The sequence below is a fragment of the Dermacentor andersoni genome, chromosome 3 (genome assembly GCF_023375885.2).
Source record: "Dermacentor andersoni chromosome 3, qqDerAnde1_hic_scaffold, whole genome shotgun sequence".
Lineage (NCBI taxonomy): Eukaryota > Metazoa > Arthropoda > Arachnida > Ixodida > Ixodidae > Dermacentor > Dermacentor andersoni.
In genome coordinates this window covers 94848851-94871251 of record NC_092816.1, presented here as the reverse complement: position 1 = coordinate 94871251, position 22401 = coordinate 94848851, and the positions used below count along the sequence as shown (strand labels likewise).

Here is a 22401-nt window from a genome sequence, read left to right as displayed (position 1 = left end):
TTAACTTTAGATTATGTAGATAGCCTAGTCTTATATGGTGTGCATTATAGAGCAGCAGCCACCATGCAGGATTTTACATTTGAAATACAGTAGAACCTCGTTCATATGTTCTGGAAAAAAACGCTAGAAGAAACTTACTAACCGGGAAAACGTACTAAAATAATTTGACAGACTCAACTATTGTTGGCATCTACGTAATGTAAAATGTCGCGCATATCGTTGTGGCATGAGACGCCAACACACGTTGAGTTGGTGGTGCTTTGGTGGCCCGAGAGGTGGTTTGTTGTTTTCCTATTGCATGGTGTTTTAAGAGGACAACGGCAAACCAAAACAAAATCAAGCTGGTGGGCGTTACCTGATGCCGCCGAAGCAAAATACATCACGCTGCCTGCAGCAGGGAATGGTGGCGCGTTTGGATCATTGCCTACTAAAAGCGTGCAGTGCGTTACCAATGGCACTATGCACCACGTGTTGTAAAACAGATAGGTGAAGATGCTTATTGCAGTACCTTTGGTGGCGATAGCTGTGAATGTGGCGTGCGACGACCCCGGAGAAGATTTGCTGGTACCGAAATGAAAAACTGAGTGCACGCCGGCGTTTTCACATGAGATGGGCAGGCGAGAATTGCAGTGAAGCTGCTGCAGCAAGCAGCTATACATAGTTTATATTACATGCCACAACACACCGTTAACATTACCACTTGTCATGGCGCTCTTTGGCCATACCTGGCCCTTGTGCCATAAAACACCACACATCATCATATGACTGCAGGAGCGACGCACATCATATCATCGTCCAGTTTGGCGAGTTCCGACAAGGGCTTATGCTTATCTGTGATGAGAGCCATGCGTTCGTTGTCTGGAGGACGTTGTAGAAACAACTCACGTAATATGGCCGTCTCCAAGGAGTCTAGTTGGTCACCAATAAGGTGTTGCACATGACGTAGAAACTGAGTTGGATGTCCGTCACCAAGCTCTTCATTGTTCAGGAGCTACTGAATACGCTGATGCACAGGCGGGACGAGACGGCAAAGGAGAGCCTCTTATATGGCGTTTCCTGATGTAGCTGGACAAGGATGTCGCATATCTCGACCATGGCCTGTAGCGGCAGAACTTCAAGCAGGAGTTCATATTTGCAGAACTCCGTTCGTGACACAATGACTGCGGAACTTCTTCTCAGCTTGTATGACCATAGCCATAGCTGTGGTAGCAAAATGGTAGCTGTAGCTCCTATAACATCCGTAGAAAGTACCTGACTGGCTGCAGAGGTAGTAGGAGTGGAGTTGAGGTCATCTGGAGTGTGAATTTGATCCATTGAAGAAGGTTCATAGTCCGGGTCACCAATAACTGTGGAACCACCAAGCACAGTTAAGAGCACAGGGGTTTTATTTGCATGCCCCTTCACTTGATCTGCTCCATCTTCTAACTCCTCTTTCTCATCTCCTAAGTCATACCCCACTACTTGCTCATGTGTAAAACCAGCGACGCTCCAGAAAAAGAAAAGTTCGCCGCAGATCTATCTCACAAAGGACACATTTTAGCTAATGGCTCATGTGGCCCAGCAAGTTTGTTCAAGACCGTTTTGCATCGCTTTTGTTCACAGGGCCATCCAGGAGAGCCTAGCCAGCTACCTGAAGTCGATGGGTGTTGCAGATGGAGAGCTCCCAGCAGGTGGTGGGGTGCAGCAGCAGGTGCAGCCACAGGTGCAGCCACAGCTGCAGCTGCAGCCACAGGAGCAGCAGCAAAACAACAGCGAGTGGGCCCTGGGTGCCAGTGGTGGTGCCGACTTGGCCATGGCACTGCGCCTCTCACAGCAGGCCAAGGAGGAGGAGGACCAGCGCCGACGAGAAGAAGACGAGATGCTGGAACGCATCTTGCAGCTTTCCATGACAGAGAAGTAGGGACATGCTATTTGTCACCCATCGTCCATGCAAGAAGCTGAGTTGTGCTGGGACTTTGGCCTGCTTTGTTGGCGGCACATTCTTCCTAGGCCCCACTCCCTGCTGGCCCTTCCCTTTCTATTATATTTTTCTCTGCTTTTATTCCTTCCTTCTTCGTGTGTGTGTGTTCTGGAATGTGTGTTGAGATAAATTAAGAAAAACCTCATTTTGTTTGTTCTGTAAAAGCCCAAAGGTGTTCGAGTACAAGCGGATCAGTTAAGTCTAGGGCAGTGCCTTGGATGCTCGTCCACTTGCTTCTGGTGTTGAAGGAAGTGCTAATATTATTACCAAAGTGTTGTTAAATGCACAGAACTGGAACGCGCACAAAGCTCGCAGAACAAAAGTGAAAAGTAGCTTCAAAGTCGACAACAGTGCCCATTGCAACTGAACCAACTTACTCTGGGAATCTTCTTGCAAATTGTAACATATTTACGGTTCACATAATGTACAGCACTGAGCACAAGCCATACTTATGCGTTGCATGGAACTATTGTACAAAAGCATTGTGGCTCGAAACTTGCTCATCAAGGCAAGAAAGGAACAGTGCCAACCAAAAGAAGTTGGCACCAGAGAACATCTTTCAACCATCCCTGACAGACAAGTAGAAACTAGTTCGCTTTTTTCCAGTGGCTCCCACTACCTTGTACATTGGCAGGGTTGTGCTGTGTATATTGTTTGCAGCCAGAAACAAGGAAATATCAGCAGCACAGAAGTCAAATCTATGAACAGTGACAGTGTCTATGAACAGTGTCTATGGAAATCTATGAACAGTGTCTTTAGGAGGAAGACCAAGGGCCGTTGCTTTGTGATTGCGGAACAAGTAAGTTTGTGAGCATGAATTGGCCTTGCTGTGACAGTAAGATAAAGAATGAGCAGCTTTGCTAAAGCTTCCTAAGCACAGAGGCAGCAGGGAAGAACTTGAAACACTGCTATTTCTAATCATGAGTGTGGACTGGTAGTGTTCTTTTTCCCCTCGTTCGTGTTCGCCTGTAAAATGAAAAGCAAAGCATCTTCCTGTTATCATATTTGCTTATTGCTTGCACAGCAAAGGTATAGCAGTCGCTTGATTTAAATCATAGTGCAACATTTTTGAATTGCTGTAGTTATTCCAAGGAGCTGGCCTGTGAGCGTGCTGGGATGAATGGTCAAATTTTCTTACTATTGTGCAGCTTCTCTTTTTTTTGGTGTAATGCTTATTGCCCTCACAACCGATTTGCTCATTTTGCAAAAGAGCTGCTGCATTTTTTACTAGGTGTCTTTCCAAGCTTGTAGCACTGGCTTTGTGCAAGGATGCTGTGTTGGCAATGCAACTTTCAGTCTTTGTAGACCAGCAAGAATGTGCTTGCTAAGACAGCAAAGCAGTACAAAGTAGACCATTTTCCCAGTGATATTGGAAACTTCCACGCCTGTGCCACATCATCAGAGGCAATACAATGTGGGCATGATGTGTCTTTGTTGCTGTTTAAGGCAGGGGTCTGAGACAGGCAATCCGTGGGCCAAACCCTTGTGACCCTTCAATGTTGGGTCCCCTTCCACCAACTTGTGTAAGCCCTGCACAAACTCTCTCACCTGAACATGTCGCTGCATGGCCCACATGTAGCTGCATGTAACTTGTGCTGACTGATGCCTAGTGCAAGTTTGAGACCCCTGTTTTTAGGGTGAAGGTTAGCAAGCTACTACCGTGAAACATCGGAGCTTGTCGTGAGAGCTGGTTGGTTGTCTTTGTTGCTACAACCTCCTTTGGAAGGAGGCTTTAGTAGCAAACTCGTGTAGCACCACCAACTGACAGCGATTCTGTGCCTGTTTAAAATGTTGGATATGCTTGCATTTTGAAATGCAAGAGAAAGCGCCAGATGAAGCAGCGCAAGTTATTTGTACGCTTGTTGTGGTGTGCAGTTATCGTGCAACGTTTAGAGACTACTGTTTCACTACCATGTAATGCACAAAGATTGCAAGTGCTTAAAGCTGTAGCGCTGCCATGCAGAGGAACCGCGTTTAGGAGCTACGATGACGGCACAGCAGCTACACCACTTTCCCTCACACGATTTGCTTTTCTTCCTTTGCTGTTATGTATTTCATGCGATTAAATAACTTGTGCTTTCAGAATATCCAGAGCTGATAAATGCTTTGCACTTGAAGGCTGCTGTGAATTGTGGCTTCAACTTGTGGTTTCTGTGGCTGCTGACGTGACAGTGCACAGGCTATTTGTGAGATTTTTCTCTATGCTGCAAAGCATGCTCAGGCTGTTATATGTTTTTAAGTATTAGCCAGTGAGCGATGGAAAATGCATAACCTCCTCTCTGTACCCCCTTTTGAATGAGTTGCTGGTGTCAACACTGGTGATGATGAAAAGAAAATTTCCTGTTGCAGCTCCTGTCCGAAGTGTCAACATTGTGGTAGCACAGTTTATGCAGCACCATGCTGCGGGTATGTGCAATTTGCCGACGAGAAGATCACAAGCAAAGTTTCGATCAGAATTTGTCCCATCAATAGATGGCAGTGATGCACAGTACTGTCGCAAACAGAAATTCTCGGGACATGATCAGTGACAGAGGCGCAGTGCTTTACTGGTTACCAGCAGTCCACCACATCTTGTCGCTGTGGAAAACATCGCGCATGCTCCAATGAGTTTGTAGGCATGTCTCTACTCTTGCTTTCTTGTGATGTGATGGCTGGCTAGGGCAGCAGCTGCATGTAATGTACTTCCGACACATTTTTCGTGTGACATCACCTGGTGCCAGTGGGTCCATTTCGCACTGTGTGGTTATTTCACAGTTATTATGGCTGCTTCAATGTGGTCCACTTGGTTGCTAGTTGCAAGTGGATAGATACCTTGTGGCATGCGTTTCAGTTGGTGTAACAATATGGTTATCACACTGTGTAAAACAGACATGCCTGCGCCAGGTGACATCATGTTGATAATACATGAGAACGAACTACGTTACATGTTATTGCTTCTTTAAAATGACTAGAATGATAGTGCCTTTGTACCACTTAAGGTAGTCGTTATGATGGCCACCAAGGCAGTAGGTTGCTTTACATTTCTGATGCATGTGTCACATTGGGGAAGAGCAAGAAAACAGACGTGTCCTTTCCACATAACAGAGGAGTGCGTGCGCTGTTTTTCGATTGTCAAACAGCACAAGCCTGCATCAATGCTATGCGAGTTTCTTTCGTCTAATTACTATCTTGAGAAGGCACCTGGTGTGATTTTCGGAACTGCGTCTTCCCAAATTCATGCTTTATATTGCTGCAAGCTTAATGGCCAGGTGACTGAGCAGTACTGGAAAGCCTAGCTGTTAACGTCCTAGGGAGAATGCACATGTTTTGGAGGGAGGAGGCACAGGTCTGTGATGGAAAGGAGAGTGCATTTGGTGAGCAAGGAAGCAAAAGTGCAAGCAGTCCAATGGCCTAGCCGTGCAGCCTGGTTTTGCAGTGCACCTCTGTGCCACACGGATCACCTGTCCCGAATTATCTGCCCTGCACATGTCCATCTGCCACATTGATGCGGCACATCTTGCTGTGGTTTGATTACTTCAGCAGAGCACAATGCATAAGTTGTTACCATACTGCATACCTTCACGGGCTCAAACCTGCGTGGAGGTGATCCTGCACTGCTGCACATATTGTTACTGTAGCAAATTGCGCATCATTCTGTGCCGAAATGTTCTATTACAGCCCGCGACTTTAGTTGTATTATGCGTTGCGAGTTTGCATTCTAAGTGCAATATTCTTTTGTTTGTTTGATTGGTTATTGTTGTATTTTTAATTTTCCGGGTCATTGAAAGTTACTTCCTGCTTCTGCAAGGTTGACATTTGGGCTAGTTAATAAATATCCATTGTGCATTAAGGTAGTAGGACAAATTATACTTAAGGGCGCAGATAGTTTGGCTAGATGATTGAAATGCATACTGAAAAATGTTTGCGCGGAGACACGAGGACAAGCCAATAAAAGACAAGAACGAGCGCTTGTCCTTGTCTTTTCTCGGCTTGTCCTTGTGTCTCCGCGCAAATTTTTTCATTAGTAGGACAAACAAGGACGAAAGTACCTAGGTACACCACCAGTCGTGAGTAAGCACTTGTGGTGTGGTTACCTTCCTTAGTACTTGCTTGTCACGCAAGAGTAATATTCACACCTTGCATTACATTCGTAGTCACTTTGCATTTGTGCATTTATGGTAACACAGTGATGTGTCTCAGTCACTGTTAAAGTGTACTGGGCAGTTTTGTGCAGTTTTGTAAGCACTGTTGCGTGGTAGCACGACAGTGCTTACACCACAGGTCTTTGTTTCAGTAGAGGGCACAAACGGCAGTTTCTTCAAGATACATAGAATTGTTCCTTCCTTTATATGGCAGCTTATGCTATTGCATTTTTGTTGTGTACCGTAGTTTATATATATTCAGTATTGTGCACCTTGTCTTGGTTATCATAAAATATAGATGCTTTGCAAAAAAAGGAATAATAATAATAATTAAGTGTCAAAATGTACCTATGGCAGGCCTTTTCTAGTTTCATATTGGGAATGCAATGTGAAATAGACATTGCTCTGTGATACCACTTTCCCAAAGGGCACAGTATTAGTAAGGCATAATGCGATAAATTAGTACAGTTTTTATATTGCACTTTTCCAAGTGTTTCACAGATCAAAATAGGTTGTTTTAAAAACTTGAACTAAATCTTTCAGAGTAGTGGTTCTTAGAGCTTGGTTCTTGTGTGTTAGATTATGTTTAATTCTGCTGCCTGTTTCATGCATGCAGTCTGGTATTGCAACCACTTTTTTTTCTTATAGTGTATAAAACCACCTTATTTTCCTGCTTATGTAGACACGTTTCCATCTTGCGATGCGATCGCTAATAGCACTTGTGAGCACTTATCCAAAGTTTTTTTGCGTGCATATTTCTGTCACTCCTGAAAGAGTGACTGAGTTGTCCTCGAAGGAGTGATACAAAGGAACTTGTGGCTGTAAATTCTTGCAGTCAGGATCTGAGGTGTTAGGTGTCACCATAATTTTCTTCATAACTGCTGGACACCACTGGCTGAGCTAGCACAGACATCTGGGAAACGCACGACTCTTAGCGACTGCAGATTTTGTCATAAGAGAAGTGCCACACTGCCGCATAACATGCTGCATTATCATGAGAGTAATGGCTTTTGTGGAGCAGTGTACAGTGAAGTGGCATCTATTCTCGGAAGTTGGAACTCCTATGGAGTTGTGCAAGATTTACAGTGAGAGAGCTCTCTTTTTTCAAAGAAGGATTGAGGTGGTCAAGCACTTTACGACTCTTGTTAGTTTTCAGAGATCTCTTTCATATTATAAGAAAATTATATAATCTGAAAGCCATCCATCTGTGAAATAGACTGGCCAGATCAAAGTGACATCACTTGCACAACCATGGTTTTGATTGGCAGAGCACAGCTGTGTGCAGCTGTGTACAGCTGTGTATATTACATGCAATTGAAAGGTTAGGCAGCAAGAATGGGTGAGATATTCGATTTTTCTTGAAGAAAAAATGACCCTATTGCGTTGTAAGATAAAAATGTCTAGTCTGCCTATTATTACCGGCACTTTCAGGAACTGAAGCATACCATCTGTCAGTATTGTGTGAGAAGAAAACATGTGGCTAAGGACACTTATGTAATATTGGCTGCACCAAGATGCGGAACAGTGGCCACTTAGTTTATTATAGGTAAGCTTCACCATGTATCAACACTTACTTGTAAACTTTGTTTACCTTTGTTGCTATTACATAGTACTGCTGATTTACCATGACTTGGTCCTTTTTTCCTGTTCGACTTTTCATTTGCTTTAAATAAGCTATCACTAAATATACTGCTGCAGGAAAACCTATTGGCAGAGATAGTAGCATAGCAAATTGAGTTGGATGAGAATTTTATCCTCCCTTGTGAGCATCTTCAAATGCCTTTGCATGGATACTTGTAGAAGCTTTCTTTGTGCTTTATCATCACTGTTCTTTATTTATTTCTTTTTTTTTCGCTAGCTTTGTTACTCTTTGGGACTTACAGGATATAAACCTGCTGCTGAGAGCATCAAGCTTCCATAAAAATTGAGCGGATTGAATTTAGTGTTGAGCAAGATCTGGCTTCCCTCATGTGAAGTTTCACATTAAAGGGAGACTAAGTAAAAATATTAACTTAAAGCTAGATATGTAAATTGCGCATATAGGATAACAGACATGCATACTCATTCACTGAAGAGGGGCATTGCCCCCATTCCCCTTTCTGGGTGGTGTTGCCCAGTAGGTGTTGCCTACGCAGACATATAAGTCCATTTTAGGCAGAGGATTAACCTCTTCTAGCCTGTTGTCACGATTTCGCAGCATGCCGAATCTGTGCTCGTAAGTCAAAATTGGATGCTCAAAGGGACACTAAAGAGAAAAATTATGAAGATTTTATTTTAACAGTGAATCATCTGTGCAGCCATATCCACGTCTTGGGTGAAGCCTCACTCAACATCAGCCAACACAAGCTCCGTACACCCATATACTGTCATTCCCATGAAGGCACAATGCCCATTAGGAAACTCCCATAGAAAGTGGCATGGTATTTTCCTCTAGCTAATATTGTGAGAAACTGTGGTGCTTCCAACGAGCATGAGCACCAAGAAACTCTTGTGGCTGCATCCATTCAGGTGCATAAATCCATGCCGCCTTCTCTGCAATACCATCTGCTTTACAGACTGCCACAAGATGCGAGACTGTTCACCTGCCTCAGTTTGTTCAGTGTGGAAACTTGTGAATATAAAGGCATTGTTTTGTGCTAGATACCGATTTCAGTTTTCTTTAACCCCTTAAGTGTTTTGGACGAGCTGAGCTCGTCAACACAATCCTGGTCAATCTTGCTTTAGTTGAGCTCAGTTCGTCAGCGGCAACAATCTCGTTTTCAAATCAATTTGGACGAACTCAGCATGTCCACTTTGTTTTTCTTCTACTAATAGACGGCTGCAGTGGTTTGAGATCTGAAGTTATTTCGTGCCCTTTTTTTTTTTTACTACATAGATGGCAAAAATTTTACAGCTGCATTCATTCAGTCTTCATGTCCTACTACATAGATGGCAGCCATTTCGTCAGTGCTGGAGGGGCGCTGTTACTGTGGTCTTTGCTTTGGCCTACATAGATGGCAGCACTTTGTTAGCACTGAAACACCGCGTTATTGGAATCGCACGCTTACTGCTTCTTTTTCCTTGTTTCTAAGTATATCTTTTGTGGCAATGACAAATACATATATATTGCGTAAGGAACAGGTAAAATAAGGTTTTCACACTTAGAAGATGAAACGAATTGGTTAAAAAAGCCTTGGGAGGGCTTTCAATAAAGTGAAATTTGAAAATAAGCCACAAAAAAAAAAAACATGAGGTCATCTTTGGTCAAAATAGAACACTTAAGGGGTTAAGCGAGTCTACAAATCTCGACCATGTAGCAAATGGTGTGAAAATAATTCTGAATGTTCTTACCTCACATACAAGTCTTTTTAACTGTAACTCAAACGTTTTTCTTCTGGCAAAAGAATATTCAGGCTATAAGAGGTCAACCAGCCAGAAATGCAAAAGACTAAAGGCAGGTGGCAATGTCTTCTCGAAATGTCTGCAGTATCCCGAGCAATGTCAGGGAATTTCAATGACATCTGCTTTAGGGCAGGTAATTTTTTTTAAACAGTGATTGCATCACATCCAAAAATAAGCAATGGCCCAGCCTGACAATTTTTTGTAGTTTTTTCATAAAAATGACCCAAACGGACCTAGTGGTGTTATTTGGAGTCACTGAGAACACCACGGTTTGTGCATAGAACTAAGAAAGGTTGGGGCTTTCATACCTTTTGATGCTGAGAAAATGCAAATAGAGCTTTGAAAGGGTTTTGTGCCTCTCTGTAGTGTCTCTTTAACGCTGCGAGGACAACCGAGTTCTGCTGCTAGCCGTGGCCTATAAGCTGCCGAGTTAGGCAGCATTGTTTTGTTCTTAATGCCAACATGCACATATTTTAGCTTGCATGTAGAGCTATGCCTGTGACGTGCATGTGCTGCTGTCCATTTGCACACTGACATACTCTAAGAGCTGTTTGCTCTGCGTACTTTTCACGTGTCTTTGTGAGTGCAAGTGCTTAGGTGATTTGCCAGTGATCTGAAAACGTGTTAATTCCTCATGTTGGTTGTGCCTGTGACGCCTCTAATGATGGTCATGTAAAAGTGAATGGTGGCGGTGGTGAGATGTTTTCTTTATTTCACAGTACATTGCAATATATTGAAGCGTAAAACAATCCACATCGCCTTTCTGGCTATTTTTCCCCCTCTCTCTGCTTGTCCTTCTGTTTAGAGACAGTGCTCTTACGGTTGGTGTATCCTGAAAGGAAATTTTGAATGATGGGAGCTATATTGACGGTTATTTTGTAACATCTTATGCTTGGTATGATCAGTGTACATTTGTATTGTTCACAGCTACTCCACTTTGTATAGAGCTGGCATCTCCTGTGTACTAATTCTTGAGTGTTCTTTTACCAGGGTATATATATATATGTGTGTCTGTGTGTATTTCTTGTATTTATTAGTCCATTGTCTTGAGTTGAAATGGTACTGGCTTTAAAGAGCCTGCTACTGCGTTTACCTCGAAAACTGGATACATTCCTTACTTCAACGTACAGTCCTGCTTGTTTCCTGCAAACATATCAAGAAGCGACCGAATGAGAACTTTGACAGTGAGGATAGACCCGGGGGCAGGAAAGAATTGAAAGAAAGGTGCATGCAAAGTTTATCCAGAAGTCTAGCTGTGTTTATTTTCCCTCTTTGTTTTGCCTATGCTAAATTTCAAAGCAGCATTGTACTAAGTGCAAATGATGGGAATAAAGTGGCAAAGCAACTCGATTGTGTCACAGATCAAATTTTTCTACTTGCAGGGAAACGAAGCAGCTACTGCTGCTGCGGCCATTTCCTTGTCACCATTTCCTTGGCCATTTCCTCTTGCACAAGCTTTGCACACACACACAAAAAAAAGATGCACACTTTTATCTCCAGTTCATCTATTTTTCGGCATCGACTGGCCTCGTCTTAAGTAACAAGGTACAAATGTAGACATGAACTAGAATGGAAGAAACAGCGGGACAGGCATTAGAACTGCACAGGCAAAAACGGGACCAGCACTTGTGCTGTTGCTTCTTTCATTCAAGTCTGTGCCTCCGTTTGCACTTTTACTTAAGATGGAGCTTCAGCAGCTCGCCCAAATGTCAGTTCTGTTACCTATCATCCTACCTATTTATGTAGTCAGGGGTGTGACAGTTGCACCAGATGCATTAAACGTGTTGAAATTGGGCCACACTACGCCATAATTTCTCAACTAGTCGCAAAACACAGTTGCCAGCGTATCATACGTTGCACATTGAATCCAGTCACGAAGAGAAACAAGGACAAAATCCAGGCCTTTAAGTTTAATTTTATGACATCTCTCCAGATCCTAAACTCATGTCATTCTGGTATTTAAATTTATCATTTGCAAGATTCTTCCATCAACAATATAAGAAATACTGGTGCCTTGTCACCTGAAGACGAGGCTGGTGTAGGCATTTTGCTGGTCCTTTGCTTTCTGCACAATTGTTTTCATAGCTATGCTATAGGTGATTCTTCTAGTGCTACGCCAACTGCTGTCAAAAGAATTGCCAGCTACTGTTGTTGGACCCTCACTCTGTTCCTCACTTTCCATGGCAATAAAACTGTGCTCTTTTAATTGTGTTCCAATTTTTTAGTCCCCGCAATCTTGCAATTTGGTTTATTATGAGTGCCTGGCGGCTGCAGTTTATGCTTAAGTGAAATGGTGAACTAATTATAAGCCCAAACATCTCTCAGTTAACCTGTAATTCATGTTTTACCTGATATGTCTTGTTACTGCAGCGCGATATAGAAAATTTTGTTTGCAATATAATTATATCAAGTTATCGCTGAGAAAAAATCCTCAGATTTTCATCATATCCATTGGAATAAACAGTGAAGTCCATCCTGGCAATTTGAAGTCTCATGTGCAGTTGTCAGCACGCTTGTATAGAGTATGTAAACGGTAGGTTTTGGGCTGCACAGATGGTTGACTTATAATGCCTAATCTGGGATAGCTTCCATGTAGCATGTGCTACCATACCGACGGGTCTGCCTTCATCTCTCTCCCCTTGCTGGTCGCTGTGGCTCTTGCAGATAAAATTTCTTGCAAAGGCACCACAGGGCTGGGGAACACAAGTGGAGATATGTATCTTGGCTCGGCGCAGCGTGATCACTAGCTGCCGGGTGAAAGTGTTGCTGCTCACTCCCTAGGCAAACCCAGAGTAGAAACGTTGGCTTCAGCGACGGTGCTTGTTATACCAGTGTCAATCGCTTCACGCCCCCATCTTCCTGTGAACTGCTCTCCTACTTTCGAGCTGCTGTAGAAGATTGGTAAGGTTTTCTCATGTAGTCAATAAGCATGTATGGCAGACTGCATACTAGTGCTACTATAAGCATACTTATTTGTTGCATCCCTTTCTAATTCATATTCTTACTGCTAATTTCTGTTTTCCCCACTTGAATTTATGTTTTCGTTTTGTTCCAACTCCAAATAATGTTCCATGTTTTGATATACCTATACTTGTTTAATTCTTTACTGTTATGACATTGCTGCTTGTATGCTTTTTGAGAAAGCGGCAAATATTCTGTAACCAATTCAAAAAGTCGGCTCTTTTAAACATGCGTGTTTGATTAGAAAATTCTACTGTTCTGACACGCCTGCTATTGCGTTGCTTAGTGGTGATGCTAGCTAGCATGAGTTAAGCTTATATATATCAGTCACATATTACAATCCACAGCATTTTAGAGCTTGTCTCCCCAGCATTAGATGGTGAAAGGCGCGTGCACGCACGCGCACACACACACACACACGTCACACACAGAAAATGTTTGAGACCACATTTCACAGCATGCCAGAGATTTTCGCTCTGGCTCTTCCAACTTGTCTTGGGCGAGGACACATTTGGGGGGCATTTTACAGCACTCAATAGAGCTAATTTCGAAACCTTACACAACCTGTTTTATATGTGTATGAGCGATAAAGAGAGCTGGCAAAATGAATGATGAAGTGAAGGCGAACGGCGAAGCTTTTAGAAAGCTATCTTGTTTACTAAAGGAATGATGCCCTTGAAGTCAAGAATTTGTTGCAGTGAAGGTATATTTAGCTAGCATTTCCTTTTTCACAGTGTAATTCTGTAGATAACAAAGCTGTAGCAGTAGTCCATAGTATAGGTGGCTATATATAAGCCGATTCGTTATATCTCCAGTGGCATAATAGGCAGCGTGGAAGGTGACTGGCCGACTGCCCACCGCGGTGGCTGTTTGGCCGCTATGGCGTTGCGCTGCTGAGCACGAGGTCGCGGGATCATATCCCAGCCACGGCGGCCGCATTTCAATGGGAGCGAAATGCAGAAGCGCCCACGTCCCGTGAATTGGGGTCACATTAAAAGATTCCCTGATGGTCAAAATTAATCTGGAATCCCCCACCATGGCATGCCTCATAATAAAATCATCAAATTGTGGTTTTGGCACATAAAACCCCAAAAGTCAATTCAGATGAATTTGGAGGAAAAGGAGTCATAAGAGTGTAGATCAAATTTTCTACCACCAGAGAAAGAGTCACAGCAGTCACAGTCAAATGTACACCCTTTGGGGTGTATATTTGCCACACAACAATAATCGTCATCTGGCTTGCTTGCGTTTCCTTTCTTGAAGACACTGCGCTCGCTACTTTCCTACTGAGAATGCTCTGTAATGCTGATAACGCACATGCCGTTCGTGACTTGGAAGTACTGGGCTCGCATCATTAAAGAAAGGAAATGTGGATAATGGATGGATGGAAACAACTTTATTTTGAATCCGGCAAATTTGACGACCCGGGCTCAGGTCTCCCATGAGGGGACTTCGAGGCCTTGCCTCGTCGCCGCCTCTCGGGCTTGCTGGACAGCCCACTCTTGTGTCTTGAGGTTGGAGCTGCGCAGAGCGGCGGCCCACTTCGACGCAAGAGCCTCCGGAGCTACTGCCATTGTAGCTGATGTAACACGACACTCCCACAACATGTGTGACAGCGTCGCTCTAGTTTCCTGACATAATTTGCAAAGAGCAGTCGGGTATTGCGCTGGGAAAATGTGCTGCAATTGCACTGGACTGGGGAAGGTTTGTGTTTGCAATTGTCGCTGGACGACTGCCTGGCGACGTTTCAGCATGGGGTGAGGTGGGGGCAGCAACCACCTGCCTAGCTGGTAGTGCTTGGTGATGTCATTGTGGATTGTGGATGAAATGCGGATAAGCCGGTGACGATTATTATTGTGTGGCAAGATACAACCCAAAGGGTGTAATTTTGCTTAAGAGTGTAGACCAGTTACGACCCGAGGAACCTCCATCGATACAACCGTTATTGGGACCGTAGCTTGGCAAGCAAGTGTTGCAAAGAGTTGGCCTGCTCTTTGCACAGAGGAAATAATTCCTGGAACCGAACATGGTCTCACACGGTCGCCTCGTTTGAGCGGAGCGCATGGTCCGATCTGATCGCGCCTGCTCTAAAGACCTAGTCCTCTTGCTCAAGGTCTAGATCAATACAGTTCGCCACAATGATGGTGCACTGACAGAAGTTAAAAAGAAGAAGGGGGACGGGGGGGGGGGGAGGGGTTGCAGATCTCATGCAAAGTATGACAAGCATTTTGCAAGTAGCTGGTTTTTCAGCATCATTTTGGGCTCTGCAAAGTGCTGTCAAATAAACCAGCATGTTCGTGTAAGCTGAGCGATTCATGTGCAATAGTGATGGCATATATATGATAGCAGACTTTTTGTACTCTGGCAAAGAAACATTGATTACAGCCTGTTCATTTATGACCTGGGCCAATCCTGAAAGCCGTTCAATGTACTATGTAATGCTGAAATATATGAAGAAATAGATTAATTTGCAAATCTAGGCCAGTCCCAGAAAGCAGCATGGCATTTCAAAAACCTGGCTGCCACGAGGTTGCCCCGAGTTGCCTTCCTTTGTCCGTTGTTTTATTTTGCGCCTTTGTTGTAATCACGAGGGAATGAACATGCAAAACACTGGTACGCTGGCTCTTGCTTTCATAACCGAATTGTTGCTTGGCGACATTATGCGCGCGATAGACAGCGGAAAGGTTGCCACTGTGTCGCGCGCGCCTGCTCTCACTTGTGCGACGTGACATGTAGTATACTATAATAGCCACTATGCGTTTTTCTTTTTTATGCTACCAAGCGATGCAATTTATACTGCATCGTTAATCAATATGTCAATATAAGTCAATCAGGTAATTTATACACTAGTAAAGAGGACTTCCAGATAAGAAGCAGTACAAAGCAGGATTGATTCCTAATCCGCAAGGACATAGTGGGCAACATTGACGAATTCTACAGCATTAATTATAAGGTACCAGTAGTTCTAATAAAACTTAGAGGTATAGATTAAAGGTAGTACAAGCCTATGCTCCAACCTCCAGTCATGATGATGATGAAGTAGATAAGTTTTTTGAAGATGTGGAATTTGAAAGTGCGAACTCATTATAGTGTAGCAATGAGCGACTTTAATGCAAAAGTATAGAAAAAGCAGGCTGCTGAACGAGCAATAAGGCAACTAAGGCGTTGATCCTAGAAACATTAGAATTTGCGGAAAGGAATAAGGTGTGAATAATAAACACCTTCTTCAGAAAGCGTAGCAACAAGAAGTGGACCTGGAAAAGCCCTATTGGTGAAACAAGAAATGAAATTGATTTCATACTTTCTGCTGATCCCAGCATAGTGCAGGATGTAGAAGTGTTAGGTAGGATAAAGTTCAGTGATCATAGGTTTGTGAGGGCTGGCATTCACCTCAATTTGAAGAGAGAAAGAGTTAAATAGGTGAAGAAGAAATAGGCCAACCTAGACGCAGTAAGAGTAAAAGCAGACCAACTCAGGCTCGTACTTGCAAACAAATATGCAGCCTTAGAACAGCGAGGTGAAGGTGACGTAGAGGTAATGAATGAAACCGTAACAAAACTGGCTTCAGAAGTAGCAATTGAAGTGGGAGGTAACGCACCAAGGCAACAAATAGGTAAGCTCTCTCAAGCAACAAAGGACCTAATAAAGAAACGACAAAGAATGAAAGTGTCCAGCTCAAGAGATCAGATAGAATTTGCGGAACTGTCAAAGCTGATCAACAAGGACAAAATAAAGGATATACGAAATTATAATGTAAGAAAGACTAAGGAAGGCAGTAAGAAATGGACGCAGCATGAAATCAGTGAGAAGAAAACTTGGCATAGGACAAGTCAAGATGTATGCACTGAAAGATAAGCAGGGTAATATCATCAGCAATTTCAAATATATAGCAAAAGCAGCGGAAGAATTCTATACTGACCTGTACAATACCCAGAACAGCCATGATACCTCCATTCAAATTAGTAATGAACAGGTTACAGAGGCTCCTTCTATAACTAGCCGTGAAGTTAGAAGGGCATTACAATACATGGAAAGAGGAAAAGCGGCAGGAGAAGATGGAATAACAGTCAATTTAATCAAAGATGGAGTAGACATCACGCTTGAAAAGCTGGTGGCCCTCTATGCGAACTGTCTCGTGTTTTCAAGGTTCCCTGAGAAGTGGTAGAATGCCAACGTTATACTAATCCCCAAAAAGGGAGTTGCTAAAGAATTGAACAATTATAGGACCATTAGCTTACTTCCAGCATTGTATAAAATATTCAGGATAATTTCCAATTGAATAAGGGCAACCCTAGAATTCAGTCAACCAAGAGTAGGTGAAGGCTGGCTTCAGAAAGGGATACTGTACAATAGATCAAATCCATGTAATCAATCAGGTAATCGAGAAATCTGCAGAGTACAATCAGCCTCTCTATATGGCTTTCATAGATCACAAAAAGGAATTTGATTCAGTAGAGATACCAGCAGTCATAGAGGCATTACACAATCAAGAAGTACAGGTTGCTTACGTAAATATCTTGGAAAATATCTACAGAGATTCCACAGCTACCTTAATTCTCCACAAGAAAATAGAAAGATACCTATAAAGAAAGGGGTCAGACAAGGATACACAATCTCTGCAATGCTATTCACTGCGTGCTTGGAAGAAGTATTCAAGCTATTAAACTGGCAAAGCTTAGAAGTGAGGATCAACAGCGAATATTTCGGCAACCTTTGGTTTGCAGATGACGTCGTCCTGTTCAGCAACACAGGGGACGAGGTACAACAAATGATTGAGGACCTTAACAGAGAGAGTGTAAGAGTGGGGTTGAAGATTAATAAGCAGAAAACAAAGATAATGATCAATAGCCTGGCAAGGGAACAAGAGTTCAAGATTGCCAGTCAGCCTTTAGAGTCTGTCAGTGAATATATGTTTACCTAGGTCATTTACTCACAGGGGATCCTGATCATGAGAAGGAAATTTACAGAAGAATAAAAATGGGTTGGAGCGCATATGGTAGACATTATCAGATACTGACAGGAAGCTTACCACTGACACTAAAAATAAAGGTGTACAATCAGTGCATTCCTCTGGTGCTAACATATGGGGCAGAAACTTGGAGACTGACAAAGCTCGAGAAGAGGTTATGGACCGCACAAAAAGCGATGGACTGAAGAATGTTAGGTGTAACATTAAGAGACAGGAAGAAAGCGGTGCGGATCAGAGAGGAAACGAGGATAGCCAATATTCTAGTTGACATTAAGAGAAAGAAATTGAGCTGGGCAGGTCATGTAATGTGTAGGTTAGATAACCGGTGGGTGCAGAATTGGTGCCAAGAGAAGGTAAATGCAGTCGAGGATGGCAGAAGGCTAGGTTTGATGATGAAATTAAGAAATTTGCAGGCGCAAGTTGGAATTGGTTGGCGCATGACAGGGGTATTTGAACATTGCAGAGAGAGGCCTTCGTCCTGCAGTAGACATAAAATAGGCTGCTGCTGCTGATGATGATAAAAGTAAAATTGCACCTTGTCTCGCTAACAAAAATGTATGCCTGATCAGGAAAAACGTGCAGCAAATGCAATATCTTCCGCCATAGCACATATTCCAGAATTGTGTGACAGCGTAATATGTAAAATGTCTGCAGATTCATAGACCTTAATACCTTAATGAAAAGTGGCTTTTTTGACCTTGGAGAATAAGCACATCACACATATGACTATCTTTAAATGATGTAGAGAGATCAAGGTTTATTGAATGACAGCTCACGGACGTAGCGACAAAATATTTCTTTAAAAAATCCGGTGTCCCCCAAGGCTTTATACTCGGTCCACTGTTTGTATTACTTATGTAAATGATATTGCTGGTATGGTCTCTGTTGGAGTGTAACAGTATGCAGATAATACTGTCATTATAGCTCAGTCAACCAACTATATATATATATATATATATATATATATATATATATATATATATTTGTACATAGCCATCATCATCTTCCCTGTTCTTCGACTTATTCGCGCATGAACTGGGGCGTTGCCTTTTTGGGAATAAACAGCGCATGGACCAGCACATGGACTAGCGACTGCGAGTCGGCTTTTCAAGCTCTTAAGCGACATCTTACTTTCGGACTAGTGCTTCGCCACTTCAATAATCGAGCCCCCACCATACTCCATACTGACGCAAGTGCACAAGGTATTGGCGCAGTACTTCTGCAACGTAATGCAGCCTCTAAAGAGCAAGTCATAGCATATGCCAGCTGAACACTTTCTCCAGCTGAGCGGAACTACACCGTTACAGAGCAAGAGTGCCTTGCTATCGTTTGGTCGATTAAGAAATTTCGCCCATACCTTAACGGCCGCCAATTCACCATTGTCACCGACCATCATGCTCTGTGCTGGCTGTCATCAATGAAAAACATGTCAGGACGCTTAGGACGCTGGATACTCCGCTTGCAGGAATATGACTTTACAATAACGTACAAGTCTGGAAAAAGTCATCTTGATGCAGACGCATTGTCTCGCTGCCCACTCTCGCTCTCTCCCAATAACGCGCCATTGTCTTCCGCACCACGTCGTTCCGATGCTACTCCTGCCTCACACCAGCTCTTGATAACGCCCCTGGACCAAGTTACGCTTTCATCACGGTCTTATTTCGCGTCGCTTCAGCGGGCCGACTCCTACTGTCGAGCTCTCGTGGATCGCCTTAGTGGGTTCGCCGAACCACCCAACAGCCGCTTGCGACGCCAACTTCAACAATTCTGCCTTCAAGATGGCGTGCTACATTGCTACGTTTACCACCCAACAGGCCACCGGTGGGTCCCAGTTCTGCCTCGCTGCCTTCGCCTGTATTAGAGGCACTTCACAACGACGTATCAGCTGGCCATTTAGGCTTCCACAAGACTTACGACCGCATCAAGACCCGCTGCTTCTGGCTTTGCCTATCCACAATGGTGGCCAAATACATTGCCCCTTGTGCGTCATGTCAGCACTGCAAACGCTCGACATCCCCTCCTGTCGGTTTATTACAACCTCTCCCTTGCCCGGACGCACCTTTTGAATTTCTTGGTACTGATTTGTATGGTCCCTTGCCGTTGACACCCTCCGGTCACTGTTGGATTGTGACCTCGGTTGACCATTTAACAAGATATGCCGAGACTGCCCCTCTGCGATCTGGTACCGCTTCTGAGGTCGCCGACTTCCTTGCGCTCCATCGTCTTGCGCCACGGGGCTCCTCGCGTTCTTCTCAGTGACCGAGGCAAGGTGTTCATTTCCCAAGTTCTCGAGGAAGCTCTTCGGACCGCTAATACCGTCCACAAATCTACTTCTACCTATCATGCGCAAACCAACGGCCCTACTGAGCGCTTCCACTGTACGCTGTCTGACATGATTTCCGTGTACATCCGTCCTGACCACACTGACTGGGATAAAATTCTGCCTTTTGTGACATTCGCATATAATATTGCTATTCAACGGACTACCGGCTACAGCCCTTTCTTCCTTGTATATGGACGATCTCCTGCCACCACATTCGACAGAGAATTCTTGTTAGCACCTTCTTTGCCTAACGCGTCGCTTCCAGAAGATTTTGCTGCCCGAATTGCACATTGCCGTCAAATCGCCCGGGAAAGCACAGAAGCTACCCAAGCTGAGCGCAAACGTCACTGCAACAACAAACGCCGTGACGTACATTTTCACCCTGGAGACCCAGTCCTGCTTTGGACTCCAGTCCACACTCCAGGCCTCTGTGAGAAGTTCCTTCAACACTACATTGGCCCATACACCGTTGTGCAGCAAACATCTGCAGTGAACTATCTCGTCCGCCCAGTACACTCCGTCACTGACCGGCGCCGCCGGAATGCCGAAATTGTTCATGTCTCGCGGATCAAGCCCTTCACTTCCCGTTTAGATAACCTCTAATCTGCGGCCAGGCTGCCCGCTTCCATGACGGGGGGAAGTCAGTGTAAGCACTATTAACGTACTTCGTCATTTTCATTTGTACATAGCCATCATAATCTTCCCTGTTCTTCGACTTCTTCGCGCATCAGCTGGGGCGTTGCCTTTTTGGGAATAAACAGCGCTGGACAACTAGATCGATCTCGGTATTATAGTATATATATGTATAGGGGGTTTTTTCTTCAAAGTTCAGCACGCTGTACCCTCACCACTGGCACTTACGTGAGAGTCATGTTTGTATATATTGTATCCTGAAGACATCTGCATTTCATTTTTTGTATTCCAAAATGCATGTCATTGATAATGATTTATGATGCGCAGTGTATACATTCTAGTCAGCGCAGATAGTGTGCCCTCTGCTCTTTATACGGTGCTTTTAAAGCTGTGGATGTGTTGTTCATGCATTATTGTACTCTGACGAAGGCTGGTCCACCAGCTGAAAATGTTAAGTAAATACATCTTCCAAAGTCTTCCAGATTCTGGTACTCTTCCAAAAGGTTTGTAGTCTCTTTCCTGCATTACATATATAATAAAAATTGTGCCCCTCAGTTTCCTTTCTTCTCGTTCATAATAAATAGTTCACGTTGATGTGGGCGGAAGCACAAGGGTCAATTCACTCGCTGCTGCTGCTGCGCTTACTCACTCCAGCGTTTTGACATCGAGTTTCTGCTGTAATCGATTGAGATGTGTTAATGTTTGCTTGTGCGCGCGTGATACCATGCCTATGTTTACAACTTTATGAGGCCGATAAATCTACCATTTTTTACTAGTTAACGCAATCGATGGTTCGTCTTTCGGGCGAAACTGCCACCTTATTATTATATTAAAATTATCATTCACTATCTCTGCCCCCCACCATCCCTAATAAAGGAATGAAACGCTAGCGGTCAGTACAAACAACAGAAACTCGCACTCCACGATATATCGTATGTACGCCTGTTTCAAGGACACGCAGGGTGGGATATGAAGATGCCTAAAAGGCTGTACACATCGTAGGGCTAGTATTTGCCCTGCAATATTTGCTAGTACATTGTATTTCGTTTGCACTTCTGTTCCATCATCAGCTTATTTTCGTTCCCGTCCTCTTTCCCAAGTGCAGGTTAGGTGACCTCTCTGCCCCTAGCCCTCTCTCACGTACAGCAACTGTTTCGCACTGTGAGGTACTACATTGACGCGTTAGATACGTCCTTGCAAATTGGCAGCGAATGTTATCGTGTCATGTCATTTGCAAAAAAACACAAAAGAGAGAATTAAACCACTGCGGCGCGAAGAACCACCATAGAATAACGAACAGGAGATCAGTGGGAAGTCATAGAGGGGAAGTCATAGAATAAAGAACCAAATCATAGATGACCAAATGGTGTGAAGAGCGCATAGAATAAAAAAAGAGCGTCTGAACGTCAAGAATGACCCGGTTTGAGAGTAGCTTTTTCAAGAAACTAAAGAAAACTATTAAAAAATTTAGTAGGTCAAAAAAGAACAGAGAGCGTTTAAAATCACAAATTTTTTTATTAAAGAACGTTCTCTGAGCGAACAATTTTTCAGCTGGCGCATGTGCCAATGCAGTTCTATGTGTGAGAGCAGAGACCCGGCAACAGTTGGAAACTAGGCAACGTGGTGTGGGTAGGCTCGCTCTGGGAGCACAAGACACCAAATCTTGGGGTGCAGGGGGATCTGGGATGGTCTTCTTTCGAGGGCAGAGAGGCTAGTAGCATGGTAGCATTTGAGGAGCGATTGAAAAAAATGGGGGAAATGCGGTGGGCTAGGAAGGTTTTCAGTTACTTATACACGAGGAATGTTGACACAAAGTGGAGGAAGCGAACTAGAAAATTGACAAGCAAATACTTGGGCAGCAGTGGGGGGACAGGTAAGGAATCATCCGTCAAGAAAAAGGTTGAGGAGACAGAGAGGCGTATGTGGAAAACAGAGATGCAAACCAATCAGCATTAGAGCTAGGACGTTTAAGCAAGAAATAGCCAAAGAAAATCTTTACGATAACTCTAAGGGAAGCTCATTGTTGTTTGAGGCCAGGACAGGTGTACTGCGG

The 22401-nt window shown here is 43.7% G+C and overlaps 1 protein-coding gene across 2 annotated transcripts in view; it reads left to right on the top strand.

The window, feature by feature from the left end:
* The window catches only part of LOC126542062 (ankyrin repeat domain-containing protein 13D), a 70597-nt gene extending 59785 nt beyond the window's left edge, over positions 1 to 10812 (top strand). Inside the window, exon 16 of one of the 2 annotated variants that reach the window (XR_007601751.2) lies at positions 1603 to 1725. Coding sequence is in view for 1 of the 2 variants with exons in the window: in XM_050189053.2 (XP_050045010.1) it covers positions 1603 to 1900 (298 nt within the window). In the remaining variant the exon portion in view is untranslated. Of the gene's footprint in view, positions 1 to 1602 lie in introns of both variants that reach the window. The other variant, XM_050189053.2, reaches the window with a different exon arrangement.
* The last annotated feature ends 11589 nt before the right edge of the window (positions 10813 to 22401 follow it).